Source organism: Ooceraea biroi, chromosome 9 (genome assembly GCF_003672135.1).
Source record: "Ooceraea biroi isolate clonal line C1 chromosome 9, Obir_v5.4, whole genome shotgun sequence".
In the NCBI taxonomy this organism is placed as follows: domain Eukaryota; kingdom Metazoa; phylum Arthropoda; class Insecta; order Hymenoptera; family Formicidae; genus Ooceraea; species Ooceraea biroi.
The window spans coordinates 13,968,238-13,984,888 of record NC_039514.1 but is presented as its reverse complement, the minus strand read 5'-3'; the positions used below and the strand labels follow the sequence as shown (position 1 = coordinate 13,984,888).

General features: G+C 39.8%; 1 protein-coding gene across 2 annotated transcripts in view; it reads right to left on the bottom strand.

Annotated features, from left to right (window-relative positions):
- Nucleotides 1–351: 351 nt before the first annotated feature.
- Nucleotides 352–16,651, bottom strand: part of LOC105275952 (helicase domino) — a 29,597-nt gene continuing 13,297 nt past the window's right edge. Inside the window, exons 20-35 of one of the 2 annotated variants that reach the window (XM_020030645.2) lie at nucleotides 16,215–16,472; nucleotides 15,714–16,021; nucleotides 15,154–15,446; nucleotides 14,480–14,852; nucleotides 13,969–14,165; nucleotides 13,635–13,749; nucleotides 13,091–13,450; nucleotides 9,583–12,616; nucleotides 6,808–6,815; nucleotides 6,647–6,682; nucleotides 6,290–6,455; nucleotides 5,212–5,711; nucleotides 4,662–4,943; nucleotides 3,454–4,281; nucleotides 2,942–3,304; nucleotides 352–2,687 (exon numbers count right to left, since the gene is read on the bottom strand). In XM_020030645.2, coding sequence (XP_019886204.2) covers nucleotides 2,292–2,687; nucleotides 2,942–3,304; nucleotides 3,454–4,281; nucleotides 4,662–4,943; nucleotides 5,212–5,711; nucleotides 6,290–6,455; nucleotides 6,647–6,682; nucleotides 6,808–6,815; nucleotides 9,583–12,616; nucleotides 13,091–13,450; nucleotides 13,635–13,749; nucleotides 13,969–14,165; nucleotides 14,480–14,852; nucleotides 15,154–15,446; nucleotides 15,714–16,021; nucleotides 16,215–16,472 — 7,517 coding nt within the window. In that variant the 3' untranslated portion in view covers nucleotides 352–2,291. Of the gene's footprint in view, nucleotides 2,688–2,941; nucleotides 3,305–3,453; nucleotides 4,282–4,661; nucleotides 4,944–5,211; nucleotides 5,712–6,289; nucleotides 6,456–6,646; nucleotides 6,683–6,807; nucleotides 6,816–9,582; nucleotides 12,617–13,090; nucleotides 13,451–13,634; nucleotides 13,750–13,968; nucleotides 14,166–14,479; nucleotides 14,853–15,153; nucleotides 15,447–15,713; nucleotides 16,034–16,214; nucleotides 16,473–16,651 lie in introns of both variants that reach the window. The other variant, XM_020030650.2, reaches the window with a different exon arrangement.

The window sequence follows — 16,651 nt, the reverse complement described above, 5'->3', positions numbered from 1 at the left end:
TAAACAAATCTATACTGATTTAAATATTTTTAATTTTTGCAGTTTTGCTTGCAACATTAAAGAATTTAATTTATGATCCATAAATTATGATATAATAATAATGATGCTTTATGTAAGCAAATCACGTTAAGAGAACCTGGTTTTTACAATTTGTTATATTAATGACGGCAGTATCTGCTCTGAATATTTTTATGTCATGCTTAATTAGTAATTTCTGTTAAAGTTTAACGAGAAAATGCAAACACATAGTTTCATATATATTAATGATTTAATTAATATCAATAATTTTATAATCTCCATGAGAAGTATATATTCCTCGGCTATTTTAGATTACATTACAACATACATACGTGATGTTTATCATAAGACTTTATTTCAGCATTTATGATACACAAATTATATACATACGTATATACATACTATCATACAGACATACATATAGAGCGTTCCGAAAGAGATAATATCGGAAAATAATGATGTAAATACAGCATAAAAACATCTAAATCTAATATACTCTTTTTTTATGATTTTAGGTGTATGTGTGTACGTGTGTGAAAGGGAGGGAGAGAGAGGCAGAAGATCAATAATTTATAATTGTTACAATTATCCTCCAAACGTGTGTTAAACGTCTGTTGAATATCGTTTCTTAATGCTTCATTAATTCTTTTACTTTCGCCAATGAATGTTTCTCTGGATCGATTTGTTTCCATTTTCTTTCTCTGTTGGAAAAATCTATCGCAAAAAAATATATGTATGCAATATATAATACGTAACTGGGTGTCCCAGACCGTACGTATCATTTGTTAATAATACATAATATATTGTTCAAGATTAGTTGATGTGAAAACATCCTAATGCTAAAATGTCGAAACTATAACAGTTTAAAGTTGGTCTAACTAGATCATCTAAAGTTTATGTATTTATGTATTTAAATGTTATATCACACAGCAATAAAAATAATTTTAGAGGTATTTCAAAATTTATTAAAATACTAATTTTAATAAATTACTATGAAAGTGCCATTCGATAACCCTTTATTTAGTATTAGAATTATTTCCAAATAATGTCTGGAGCATGCTATCAACAGATGATGCGCCCAGCCTAAAAAGGGACACTATATAGTATATGAATACATATATGTATACACGCGCGCGCGTACACACACATGCACACACACACACACAAACATAAATCATAATGATGATTTATGGTTTATTATGAGAAAAAGACACGTTTGAGAAAATTTCACGTCATAAATGCTGATATTTAGTGCGTGGAGTGAGAGTTTATCCAATTTGAAAACTTATTATAGAACACCTTTTACTTTTTTAACTTATTATAGAACATACGTCAACGAACGGAAAATGAGAAAGGATTCTTCTTTAGTAGATTGAAAAATACGATTGTGATAAAATCAGAATGATTTAGTGTGATTTTAACTTTTTATATACAGGTACGAAATGAAGAATTGTTCTTCGCAATAAACGGCTATAAAAGCAGTAACATTTTTCGGTACACATTAATACCCGTCGCTTTACATTCTCCTTTTCCCATAATTAAATCCCGTTTCTTATGAGACGCAGATTATAGCATCAAAATGCCACTTGCAGCGTACCTTGGAATGCTTTATATCTTTAATGTATTACACTCCTTAGTATTATGCCAATTTTTATTCTCGCTAACTAAGGTTATACATGTATTTAATGTTTAATTAAATTGGGAAACTCTGAAATTTACATATCTATACACTAATAACTATTTTCTGCAATACAACATATATTTCTGTGTTATATCCAGAATAGATCCTGTTTTACTTCGTCGAGAATTAATCTAGAATATTTAATATTTGAAATGTTTTAAACTATTTTTATTTCTGCTGAAAAATGTTCTTTGTGTTAAAAATACAATCAAAGATATTTAAAGTAATACTTATTTCTTGATTACTTTTATTTTTACCAGACTATCATTTTTTAAGCATCTTTTCCTTCAACGAATGCTCAAATTAAAATTTTATTTTTAGCGAATTGATGTTTCCCGTCTGCTAATACATCGTGCTACGAGTCATAATACCGTTTATAGCTATTAATCATTTTCTATACATCTAAACGAGATATTCAAAATAAAAAAACTAAAAAAAAAACTAAAAAAATCTTTAAAGCTATGTATAAAGACATGTTATGTAAAGTTACGAAAGCTTGGCATAAAACTTGTTATTAATGAAATTATTATAATAATATTTCTTCGAATTTCCCAATTCAATTTCTGCGATCTCGTTTGATCGTAATATAGAGCTATTTCGGTTGAGTGTCTTGTTGGGCCTGCTGCTGTTGTTGCACCTGCTGCGCTATTGTTTGTAATCTCACTTGATTAATGCCAGGTTGAGATGCTAAATTCGAGGCAGATGCGGCAGTGACACCTACGCTAGGACTAGCACCTGCGCTAGCAGTGGAACTTGAAGTGGTGGATCCAGGACTTGGGCCTGGACTGGGACCGGGACTTCGGCGGACCGCACTGGCAACAGGTTTTCCCTGTATAGGTGTTGCTTGCCGCAGCTGGGCGTTACTAGCAGTCACTACTTGAATAGTTTGTTTCAGAGCTCCAGATGCAACCGGGATCACACGTGTCTGCAGTGGTGATTTAGCCAACACTACTTGTCCAGATTGCGACACTGTCTGCCCCGTAGAAACCTTTGATCATAAAACCATTTATTAATTCATTATCCCATTTCAATCGCATTTGGAAATTTGGGAATTTGCAAATGTGCAAAAAATTGTTTCTTTATATAACATTAGATAATTTGTTTTATCTCTATACTTATATATTTTTTTAAAGAAAATTATATAATATGATATCATGTAATTAACCAACCTAACCTTTTGTGCAATTGAAATAAAAAATAAAAAACTTTTATGTCGATAAAAACAAAGATACTTTTACATACATGAGTGAATTGTTGCATTGCTGAGGGCTGCACATGCTTCATCACTTGCTGGATCTGCTGTACCGTCATAGTTGCGGGTAACGATTTCTGTTGTACAATCAGCTGTGTTTGTACACCAGCTTTACCCGCGACTTGAGCTAGTTGTGCTACCTTCTGCGCCGGCAACTTTCTCTGGGCGATGATCTGCGGATGGAGCGCAAGCTGCCGAATCTGCTGAGGCGTCGCAGTGCGAACACCCGCTACATTTGCTGTCTTCACGAGAGTTGCCACAGGAGTGCCGCTCGCGGAAGTTCCAGCTTGCTGCACTTGTAGGCCGGCTTGAGCGAAAATCTGCGCTGGCGTGAGGCCTGTTTGAGCAGGTACCTGCAATGAAATCGTGATTAATTATTTTTGCTAGTCGGGATAATTCATAGTTGCACTCTGCCACTTTTACAACTCGCAGTAAAGCCGCGTCGTAAAATACAGCATTATAAATATATATCTCTACTTAAATCATCGTGTAAAAGACTTACTTGAACTTGGGCAACCGCGGCTGCGGCGGCGGCCGCTTTTGCCTGTTGCTGCAACGCTTGTCGCTTGATCAACGCAGCCATCTCTGTATCGGACACCGTTCTAGTCACGGTTTGCTTCACTCCTGCAGCAGTTTGTGCCGCTACTGTACCCGCAGTGCCTGCTGTAGCAATACCCTGCTTCATTAAAGTGGCCGCTGCCGCTGCTCGTTGTTGCTGCGCCGCCGTGGCCGACACCGCTACGGACACCTTTTGACCACTGGCAGCTTGTGCCTGTAGTATGCCTTTCAGTTGTTGCTGTCGCAACAGCACTTGTTGGTGCCTGTAGTACTGCAGCTGCGCCGCTGTCGGGGTCTTGTTACCGGATGCAGCTGTGGCCACTGTGACACCAACTAGACCACTCTTCTGGCCACCGGTCGCGCTAACGGACGCTTGTCCCGCGGACACCAAGCTGGCAGTAGCAATGCGTTGAACGGCCTGCAAGTTCGCCACGCTCACTACATTGGTTGATGTCGTTCTCGTGTCCTGCATTGCCACCTGTCCCCCAGGCCGAGTTTTCACCCCGGTAGTCACCACGGTAGTGGTCGCTACGTTGCTCAAGCTCGCAACGCTGCTTGCTACTTTCGCACTGGTCACAGAGCCAGCAGTGGTGGCGGCAGGAATTACTTGAGTCAATTGGTGGATTTGAGATCCAACGGAATTTGCAACCACCTGCTGCCCACTCTGCTGTTGCTGGGTCTGTTGCTGCTGTAACTTTAACTGTTGCTGCTGCTGGGCAGCCTGCTGCTGTTGCAAGAGTCGTGCTGTGACCTGCTGTTCAGCAGTTAAAACCTGCAATGGTATTAGTATGACGGTAAAAATTGGCGAATATTTTCTTGGACACACCACATGTAAAACTTCTTACATTAATTTTATAAATCAAATACGAACGTGAAATTTGAAGCAAATCATACTATGTTATGCTGTGTTATGTTGATAATGCACGTAGATTCTCTCATTAAATCTGTAAATTAATTCTGCGCTTTTAATTTTACCTGATTCTGAAGAATCGTTTCAAATTTAGTATAATTCCCTTCTTTCCCTATTTCTTTTACTAAATAAGTTTTGTATCTCGCGCAAAAGCATGGGGATGAATTTTGCGCATTTCATATAAAAATTGTATATTTATGCGAAAAGATTGTTTATATAAATAATTGTTGTCTTATACTAACTGCATGTTTCATCTTCTCCTTAGCGATCCTTTCTGCGCGTAATACGGCAACATCTATTGGCGCCAGTGGATTGTCAAGCTGTACACCACACTCAGCTATGAGAGCCGCGTTAGGGTTCTTCATCATTGAATTCGCGAGCAACGGTTTCACCGTGGGCGTTCGTTTATTGGACATGACCTTGATCGTTTCGTACTTCTGACAGGCTGTCAACGTGAACGAGTTGTTCTTGTCTTGATTATGCAATTGTGACGTTCTCATCGACCTGTTGTTTTTGCTCTGTTGCTGCAAGTAACATAACGTTATAAAAAAACATTGTATAATTTTTGTATTTATTTATTTTGTATATTTATTTCTATTTAATATAATTAAATATTTAAATGAAATATTTATATTCTGTGTATCAATTTTAGATAGTTAAATCAAATTTTATATTACTGTTTTAAATAAAAGCACGCATGGTTTTCTCTAAAAACAAAATTAATGAAAAGCCCCAATTTTTCCAGCCTCTACCCTGTTCTCCCTCCTTAATCAGCTAGGAATGAACACCTACCTCGGCGACTTGTGGCGTTTTGTAGACGCTTGTCTTTTGTTTCTTCTGCTTCTTTGGTGTAGTGTCGTACAGATGCTTGCCCTCTTCTCTGGGTATTATCACGGTCTCGTATCTACCTCTGCAATGTTTGGGCGCTCGGTGTGATCGCGCACCGTTGTTCACGCAGTCAGCTACCATGTCCCAATTGGGCGTGTGTCCGGGTGAGATGGTCGTTGCGTTCAGCGGTAGGCTCTGGTAGTTCTGGATAGAATGCAGTAAGCACCAGTCCTCGTAACTCAACCAATCTATCGCGTGATCCGGTTCAGGAGAAGTTTTTGTGATATGTGAGGAGGAGCTCTTTAATCCCGCCGACATTGGAGGGCGCATTATCGCGCGATACTTGTGCACCTTCATGTCGCGGCGCATCTTCATCAATGCCGGTGACGGCCGATCGAAAAGCGATCTTGGGGCGTACACCGATTCTTCCTTCACATGTCGCATCATTTTGGCTGGTCGACAACCTGTGGAAAGATCTCGTGCTTTTAGAGATGCATTTTTAATTCCTGTCTTAAAGCTATACTACGAAGATTTACAGTGTTCATAATCAGTATTCATTATACAAGGTAATTAACCCTTTCACGCCTAGCGCCGGCTATATCCACAAAATGATTCACGGTGGCTAGCGCCGGTCATATCCAGCATCCACAAAATATCTAATCTAATCTTTATCTAATCTAATCTTTATCTAATCCATCGTCTAGTCCTATGGTGTTCAAACGAAATAATCTCAAGATTCTTTTCCGCTCTCGAGACTGAATGTATGCCTAGATTTAAATTGTTAATAATATTATTATTTCATTTTAAGTATGTCATGGATTCTTTTTATTAGGCATACTTAGTGCACGAACGTAGGGGAGCTCCGAAAATGCGAGACACTCTTTAACAGTGTACATTAATGACACGACGACCTATTCATTGCTGGCATACTGACGGCCGTCGCGAAAGGGTTAATAAAAACAAATAATAAAAAGTTATTGATTCGCTTTTTACTTCTACGTGAAAGAATTTTCAACTTTTCACGCGAGTAAGATCGACTTACCATCATCAGTTATACCGGCATCAATCCTGCTTCTGGCTCGTTCCTTCTTTATGTAGATCGGCGGTAATTGAGCCTCTGTCATGGGACTGTTCTCATAGAGAAATCCCAGAGTGTAATCGATATATACATCGTTATCCGTTGTGGGAGGCGTTGGTGGACACCACATCTAAGAGAAAACAATTTTAATTCCTCACGCGGAAATATATCATGAATAATATCATAAATGTATCACGGTTATAATAATAGGCGATGTATTTTGTGTAACAAATCATAGAATTAATTAATAATTATTCATATGTTTGCTTAATCTTTATTGTGAGTGGATGCAATAAATTAAAGGATGCGTTATTAACTTACCGGCATTTGCTCCATCGTGTGTTCCGATAACCAAATCTGCAAGATGTTAAAGTTAGATATGAGACATCATGAAATACACAAATAAGTAAGAATCCTTCCATATATATCCCGTATAAAATCTGCTCTTGTACTTGTTGAACTTGCGATACCCTTTATGCTACTGATGCATCTTCCTTAATAATTAATCTTTAATGTACTTATTACAAATTTAGATCACAATTAAAAAAAAAATCGTTACTTTAACGTACAATTCAAATAAGAGATCTATAAATAGAATTTCTGTTTGACATCAGAATTCATTTATGGCTGCAATGAAAAGAATCACTGCAGTTTAAATATTAGAAAAATCTACGTTAAATATAAATGCTCTCGAGATTGCTCTAAAGAAAAAAAAAACTTGGTCGAAGAATTCATCACGTGTGAATCAAGGATAAGGGCATAGACGCTCAAAGGTTCTCGTTCCTCACATTTTAAACATCCTAAAGAAGAAGTCGTTTACAATACATTCCTTTACTCGTTACTGTCCATATTCATCTATTCTTACATGTACATGTATGAGTAGACGGATAGATGCAGTAACATATCTTGTGCCTGCTTATATCTTGCTGCGGACTCCAAGTTTGGAATGGCAAAGGCAGTGTTTTGGTGCCATTTTCTGAACAATTTCATTGGAGCTCTTTTTGTTTTCTTTCTACGCGTACTTTATGTACATATCTTTTTCCGAAAAATGTGCGGTCATGATAGCCTTGCCACACCAAACCGACATCGAGAGAAAATAGTTTTTTTTTCTTTTTTTTTCTACGGTTGAAAACCGTAGGTTGTAAATATAAACAAGCACACTGAGCTGAGTATATGATTTGACACCAAAACGGAACTGAACCTTTGATCGACACATACTTGGAAAACGCATCAAGAAATAAGAGAACACATTTCAATATAGCAAGGAATATCTCGTTTATTTCTTCTTCTTCTTCCTCTTTTTCGAACTCTCGCTCGATCATACAAAATACAGGCACGCAACTTAAGTATTACTTAATGTGTATACACGTATGTGTGTCTGTGTGTACCTATGTTATGTGGCGGGCGAAGGAGGCAAGTGGAAAGAGCAGAGAAGGGGAGGACTTTCTTACGTGGTAATGGTAAATATATATAACGTAATAATAATAATAATAATAATAATAATAATAATAATAATAATAATAATAATCAAGAGGTCATTGTTCTGCCGAGTTACGTAGCTTAAGGCGACACTACTGAAAAATCTCTTCTCGTTTTGGCTGCCGACTCTTCCTCTCTGCGGCTAAATTAATTAAATTGCAGCACGCTCTCTTTCTCTCTCACTCTCACTCTCACTCTAATCATTATTGAATCATCAAAACCCATTAGAATCGTGCTACGAATCACTTTGTCTCGCATTATCCGTTGCCTATTCCTTTTTTTCATCATTTTCGCTTCCTGAGCATGATTTACGCCGCTTTATTATTTGCATGTGTCTAAATCGTTTCGATGTGGCGTACTAAAACCGGTGGATTAAAAATTTTTATGCTCTGCATTTCATTCTCTTCTAATATGATACATTCATCCGTTTCGCGCTTCCGTTCACACTACTTATATAAATTGTTCACGCACGGCCTAACAGTACGCCCTTGCTGCTTGCACTTTCCTACATTTCGTTTTCTTATTTAATCGCGATAAAATTCAATGATGTCCAAAAAGGAAGCAAGGGGAGAGTAAGACAGACCTAAAAATGCAGAAAGTGCAACCAAACGAACGGGTCTATTGGCATTCTTTACAACAAAAATGGAAATGAGATGAGATGAGATGAGATGAAACGGTGATGGGCCAGAGCGCAATTTACAACGCTACAAATATTACACGCGCAACCCGGTACAACCCGGCGGTAACGTGTATATAATTACTTATCGTAATTATACGATGATTATGTACAAAAGTGCGTACTCGCGTTTCACGTTATAACGCCAAACATGCTCCATCCTTTTACGTAGAGTCTTTTATGACTCATTATATACTTTTTGTTGTTGTACAAATGGAGCTTCTCTCGTAATTTTCTGTTTGTTGTTCAAAATTTTCATCGTTTAAAATCGTTCAGATAAAATTTGACCTCAACTTCTCTCGCGTGTTCCCTTTACAGAATTACTACTGTTTTCCTTTATGGAGACACACATGATGTTATTTCAGAATACGAATCTCGAAACTGAAACCGAAACAGTCACGTTGAGCGCTAAATGTGAAACGGGTACGAGCCGGAGACACGTTAGCAATGCGTGCGCGTTAATAATGCGTATAACGCACTTGCAAGAGCGTCTCTAAAAGCCAGATTTAAACTCGGTACTTGTTTCATGACATTCTTACGTCTCCCGAATTTTTCATTGAATTCCCCTCATTTGTGATGCGATAAGCATAACAGTAAAACTATTCATTCTTATTTTCTACTTTCAATTCTAATATATATCCTTTTTTTATTCCTATATTAAATAATATATCATTTTAATATAAAGAAATTAAACAAAGAATAATTTTAAAAATTCGCCCTATTAACAATGTATTCAAGTTTGAAATTTTACTTGAAATTTCAAGACAACTACCTTTCACTACCCTTAACTATTTTCAGACATTATCATAAACTTAATTAAAATTGAAGAATTTCTCTTGAAAATTTACATCGCATTACGTCACGTAATGCATGCAATCAACATACATATCACATCACATTGAAAAAAAACGTTAACAAGAAGAGTCCTGAGACGGAAAATCACGTCATGCGACAAATATTTAGCATAAACCCGACATTACGTGCATAGTAGGCTGATTATACTTGACTGAGCAGTCGAGATAGAACAGGGGCATCCCCGAGGGGACAAACTTACATCGCCGGCGACGACGTAACTTGAACAAGGCTCAAGATATCGTCGTGCTCCTCAGCTTCTCGGAGCGCGTCGTCGCGGTGATTACGGCAGCGGGAGGTGAGGAGGGAAGCTGCGAGGAACGGTACCTCTTGAGTAGTACCTCATCATCGTGATCGTCGTCGACGTCGTTCTCATTATCCAGCGGACACGACACTCTGCTGCGCTTTGTGTCCCTACGCAACCGTCTGGATTTAAAGTCTGACGAGTTACACTCTTCCTGATCAGTCTCTTGGCTCTTCAACGAGTCCGGCAACTGGGTCACCAAGGACCCTTCCTTGTCCTGGATCTTTGCTTCACAATTCGTCGCTGATTTTGACTGGACAGATGAGAAAGTCTTGCTGCTGCTGTTGTGATTGTTCCTCGTGTCTAAAGTGAGGATCGCTACAACCTTAGCCGTTCTCTGAGGTTTCTCGTAAGACGCGGTCGCGTTATTTTCGTTTTCGCTGCTAGTCGGTGAAACTCGCGACTGTCTGACGCTGGTCTTGATCGTGGATGTGGGACAAGACGACAGCGATGCCGACTTGACCGCCGCGGAAGCGGAAGAATTCAAGTTCAACCCCGAACGCGTCACCCTGGACACCATTTCATTGTTGTTAGACGGAACGTTAGGTCGCGGCGTGTCTGGACGGCGTTTCGTCGAGACCAAAACCGTTTCCTTAGCGTCCGGCTTCATCAGCGGTATCGATCTGCTACGCCTGAACAGCACCGGAGGACTGAACAGGCCATTGTCTTGATATTGCTTCGAGTTTCGTGTCGTGTATTTCTCGTTTCTGGACGACATCCCATCGATTCTCGTGGGAGAGCTTATGGTTGTCGCGGATCTCGTGACCGGTCGCGGAAGCGGAGTGTCAGGTCGCTGTCTCGGTCTTGGCGGATGCGCCGTCTCGTCGCTATCAGCTGGACACGAAGGCGTCAATGGACGACCAGATCGTGTTACCCTGCTCTGTTCGGCGATCGAATGTTGCGAATTATCAACCTTTCGCGTGCTCGTTTTCGTTTGCGAACTATTCTTCGTTTCTAAAGATACCGAATCGATCTTGTCGTCTGTCAATCGCGCATTACTTTCCTCGGAATGGTTGTTCACGATCGAAGGAGTCCTCGAGCTGCGAGTCGTCACGCCTCGCGGAATCGCAACGTCCAATTTTCGCATCTTGCACTTGGCCTCGTTTAAGTTGCCTTCGTTTTTTACTGTGGACGCTGAAGAATCCGATGCTTTCGCTATCGAATCACCCGGTCTCCTTCCCGAAGAGATCTCCGAATCTGAACACTCGCGCGTTTCGTTCTTTGAGTTAAATTTTTGACTAGCATATTTTCGTGTCGCGACGGAAATTACCGGTTCAGCCGGATCTTCGTCGTTCTTGTCGCAACTACCGTCTTCGACGTTATCGTGAGCATCGTCATCGTTTACATTTGTTTTAGAACTTTTCTGCCCAACGGAAATAACGCGAGACATTGCAACCGACTTCGTGATTTCGTCGCTCGCGTGACTCTCTGGACTCTCGCTCCGTAACCTTTTCGACCGTAAAAGCGGAACTGAACGACCCGAGGCTGACTCGGCGTTCTTTTCCGATTCTTTCGACGCCGTGGCAATTGATTTTGCTCGCGCGTTGTTATACAAGGAGTTGACCGACACACCGAATTCAGACTTCGATTTGGTCGTCACTTCTTTCGAACGTTTTAGGAGCGTGTCCGACTGCGCCGCACTCGGGGAAGATCGCGAATTCCGCGCGCTGATGTTCACGTCAAGGTTTTCCGCGTCTTCATTGCGGTTCATTTCAGAGTCGAGCTTTTTGTAATTCGCGGACAGTGCCTTTTGTGAACATCGCGTCACCTGAACGGAACAAACTGTAATCAAGTTAGTGATTTTTTCATTAGTTTTCTCTTTCTCATCTTTAATTTTGTCTTTGTCTTCCTCTGCGTTGTTCGCGCCTACTTCCCAGACTGCCATTTGATCCGATTGTATTTTATCAGCTGTCGCCGTCGAATCTGCGTCATCATCCACAAGTCGCTCCACGCTAGGATCAGTGACTCGTTGTTCCACGCCGTTCAGATCGAGCGAGCACGATTTTGAGTCTCGGTCGATCTCTGTCATATCGATCACCTCAGACTTCACATTCCGATCAGACATACCAGCTGACGACTCTTTGGTGTTCTCGTTAACACGCACGCTTCGCTTGGGACACGCGTCAACCGACGACGATGAGGAGAGGGTTTCCTCGAACTTGGCGCGGTGAAACTTCTTACGTTGCCGGCGAAAATTCGGCTTTACGCCGGGCAGTATCGGGCTTACATCCAAAGTCCATAGATTGATCTGTACGTTGCCTCGTGATCTTGTGCGTGGGCTGTTCAAATCAAAATGGTTCCGGCTGCAAGATCCGAATCCTGCCAGACGACCCTTGCGTCTCGTAAAACCCCCTCCTCGCTTCGAATCGTCGCTTGTCGAATTATTCGTTCTACCGTGATCGCGACTACCCTCGTCAGCCTTCTCCTCCTCCTCCTCCTCCTCGTCACCATCCCCCTTTTCCCTACTACTCTCCTCGCCGCCCTCACCCTCCTCTTCCTCGCCCTCGTCGCCCTGACTTTGACTTTCAGTATGACTCGACTCCTCGTCGAGACTATCCTCGACCACATCCTCCTCCTGAGACTCAGGCTCGGAATCTGATTCAGTACTGGTACTCTCGCTCTCACTTTCCGACCATTCGCGCGCGGTCGCTCGCCTTCTACCGCGTCGACCGCGTCTACGCAGGTTTCTCCTATTCGGCACCACTAGCCTCTTACTAACTAAACGCTTGGCACCGCCCTTGGCGGTAGTACTATTAACCTGATTTTGCGCATCCTCGCGGCCAAAGGTGAGTGGCTTCTCGTCGTCGTCGGCCAGTCGCATACGCCGCTCCTCCTCCTCGTGCAACGCCCGCAGCCGGTCCAGTTCCCACTCCTTCTTTTGTTCCTCGAGTTCCCGTTCAGCTGCGGCTAATTGCGCTGCTGAAAATGCGCCCTCGGATTCCTCAACGAACTTCATAGCATACCGCTCGATCGGCGTCAGCTAAATATATAGAATGTTAGCATTACAACTTCGTTTCAACGAAGATGTGCGAAGATGGATGAGGTAAAATAATCGCATTTATTTTATCTTCTTTCTTTTCGTGTAAAAGAAATTAAGTTTTCAGATAAAATAAAAAAATCTACTTGTTTAATCTTTACATAAATTTATAAAATGTTTCTTCTAAGATAAAACATTTGTTAAATAATTTATTTTATATCAATAAAGTATTTTTATTTTATTTCTCTTTAAGAATTACGAGATAAAATAAATGTATATGAAAACAATTTCTATCTCTTAATGGAATAAATATGTTTATTTTATCTTGAGACTTGCGGTTTTTCTCTTTATATAAAGGAAAACATAAAAAGAACAAAAGCTGATCGAAAGGTCTACAAACACGCACACGTGTGTGTGTGTGTGTGTATTAACTAAAGAAAGAGACCCCCAACCGGTTTTAAAAGATGTTTATTTTACCTGAGCAACCAGATTCTGAACTTCCTGTTCCGCCTTGCTGACTTGTACATCGTCTTTGTCAGCGTCTTCCAGCGGAATATCCTCGTCAAATTCAGCGAGATCAGCGACAGCCTCCGCTTTTGCAGTTTTCGCTGCTTGAACATCAAGATCCTCCTCTGCGGCAGCGAGGGCACTTTCGAGCGCACCCATCGCTGCCTTCTCCTCCGTGTGCTGAGTTGAAAGAGTACTCTGACTCTGAAACGACCCTGTATCTTTCTGCCAGGCTCTTTCTCGGTCGCGAGTCTGTTCCAGGACTTCAGCCATTCGCATAGAGGCGTCATTTTCCGTTTGATCGATATTGAACAGATCTTGAATCGTGGACTATAAAAAATAATTCCATTTTAGAAGGTAAATAATTTCGATTAAATATTTCAATCTTCAATCAAGATCGCTTTTGTCAAAACATTGAATACGTAAAAGACGTTACATTTAATACTTCCGCTTTTTAGAAATAAATATTGCTTAAAATTGAATTTGTCTTTGTTCACAACACGAGAACACTTACACTTTTGAAGTACGCCGTGGTGAAGTTGCCGCCTTCAATAGCAAGATCTCCCAGCAATCGCTTCTGATTTGCTTTCTTCAGAATGTTCTCTTCCACAGTCTTCTCACTAACTAATCTGAAACATAAGTATATATCGTTAAAATCATAAGGTAAGTGTAATAATATTTGTGGTAATGAAAATCATTCTAATTATTACTATAACATTATTTTTAGATATTTTTAAATATAATGTGTTATTATTGTATTAAAGTCGCAAGATCATCAATTTTCTGTTATAATAATTATATCAAGTAACTTCTTCATACATTATATTGACATTAATTTAGATGTCTACCTGTAGATATGCACGTCTCGCGTCTGTCCTATTCTGTGGCATCTATCTTGCGCTTGGGCATCCATGGTAGGATTCCAATCACTGTCGTAAAATATTACCGTATCGGCTCCTGTCAGATTCACACCAACACCGCCAGATCTCGTCGACAGAATAAAACAAAATATTCTCTTGTCGGCGTTGAATCTTTCCATTAAAACCTGTGTGTTATTAATTAATGTCATTATCTTCTTTGTATGATTCGTATCTCTTATACTTTTCATTACCAGATATATTTAGAAATTAATAGATTATGCATACATTTAAAATTTTTTCAGAAAATTAAAGAAAAGAGAGGCTTTCAATACAGCATTATTAAAATAATATTGTTATATCTCTAAAACTTCAAAAGAAAAGACTAAAAAATAAACTAAAATTAAAATTTTTAAGCAAGGAAGAAGAAAAAGAAATCTCAATATAATATTATTAATTTATAATATATACAATTTCGCCGATGAGATAGAACAATCGTTACCTGACGTTGATCTACTCTAGTGGTGCCATCCAATCGTAGGTATATGTGCCCGTGGAAATTGAGAAAGGCCTCCAATACATCTAGCATTCTAGTCATCTGCGTAAATATAAGAACCCGATGATTCTCGGACTTGAGTTTCCGCAGCAGATGATCTAGTGATTGCAGCTTGCCGCAGTCATACTGAATAAGTCTGGGATCAGGAAACTGCGTGAGCATGAGACTTGAGATTGAATGAAGCGAAGCCACTTTTGGCGACAACTGCCGTTGCAGTTCCGTTCGCAAGCGACGTTCCGCCTCTAATCTGTGTGGTGGCGGATGGGATACGTGGAATCGAGGCATCGGAGCACGCACGGCGGGCACATGGACCACAAATCTGTATAAACGTGTATAAAAAAAACAATATTTTAACGAAATCTCAATTTAAATCTAGTTAATTAATATTTAAAACTATTTTATGACATTTTTTAATATTTAGTAGAAATATACCGTTAATATATCTTTTTTATTAGATATGCATATATTTCAATATTATTACACATATCCATGAATTTTAATATCTTTTTTCTGTTTTGGAAAAATTATATAAAATTATCTTTTTTATGATATTATTTGTTAGATTATTTAAATGTAATTTATATATTATGTACATAGATGCGCGCGCGCTGCGTACAAACCTTTCGAAAACTTCCTTCAATTCTTCGACGATTTGCTCTGTGCTTTTGATGGCTTCCGCAAGCGCTTCTGTACGAGAGAAAAATTCCTTCCGACTGCGAGCACTCTCCCTGGCCGTCGCGCAATGGACCCAACCATCATGCCAACGACACGCTGTCGCGGGCTTGCCAATTCTTAACGCCGTAAACACATCTTCTCCATAAAGCGGGCATGCTGCACATCTTCGCTCATTGATATTCGCCATGAGATGTAGTTTGTCTTGTCTCCTTTGCCGTCTCTCCTCCTCCAGCTGCGGCTATACATCAAATGTTGAAAAGATTAGATGTTAGTTAAATCAACTCTATTCAAGTGAAAACTTTTTAAATAAAAACTTGGAAGATTTCTACTTTAGTAACAAAAAAAAAGAAGATAGAAATAGAAGAAAAAGAAGAGCGAATGCTTGATCAAAGTTGACTCTACACGAGTGAGCCAAAATCAGACTTTCAGACTCCACTGAACTTCTCGATAGTTTTTTGAAAGAATTAAATTATTAATTAATTATTGAATAATTGCGTTTAATTACCAAGTGAAACTCGGATTTGGGCGGTTCCTTGCTTTGTCTCTTGCTAGCTTCTTTACTAGCCTGCCTCGTGACGATACCGCGTATCGATTGTGATTGCTGCTGACTGGCCTGTTGACTACCGTTTCCACTCGACGGTGACTGTGTTTGCGAGGCGCTGACATTCAGGGGAGGTACTCTCATGACAGGCCGACCGCTTGGCGTAGTCACCACTCCGCTGACGACCTTGTTCACCGTCGTCGCTGCCGAGGTGGAGAGACCCATCAACGACTTTGACAGTACCGTAAGACGCGGCCCGCTTGGCGTCATGACTGGAAACGAAACTGACAGTACAAAATATGTTACTCTTTTTATTTTTGTTTTCTCTCATTATACTTTCTGTTTTCTTCTTTTTTAATTTCTTTTTCTAATTTTTAATTGTCGCAGTTAGTAATAATTTGGGGAAGACGAAGGTAATCGTAAAAGAACTGCGAGAATATGAACGCAAGTTTCAAAAAGATATACCTGTGTTAGTGTTCTGCTGATTCGACGTCAGAATGATATGTCTGCCAGTGGAGGTTTGCACCAGCTGTGCAAAACTAGGTACTGCTATCCTTTGGAGGGAATCGCCTTGCTTGACCGCAAGGGTTTGTGTTGTCAGTCGTTGGATACCATCTCTGATGCTGGCATTACCCACTGTGATCTTTTGCGCGTTCGTCACTGCCGTGGTCGGCGTTACCGTGGTACTTTGTGGATTGTGCCCCAACGTTGCCATAGGAATAGCTATCACAAAATAAAATAAATTTTAGTAAAACTTTCCAATTATCTACGCTAAAATTATATCAAAAAATTATGTAATAAAAATTTTCCAAGCACATTCGCGGATTTCTATTTATTATATACCTTTATCAGAATGTAAAAATATAACAGAAATTAATCATTTCAGAATTAGTCTCTTACTT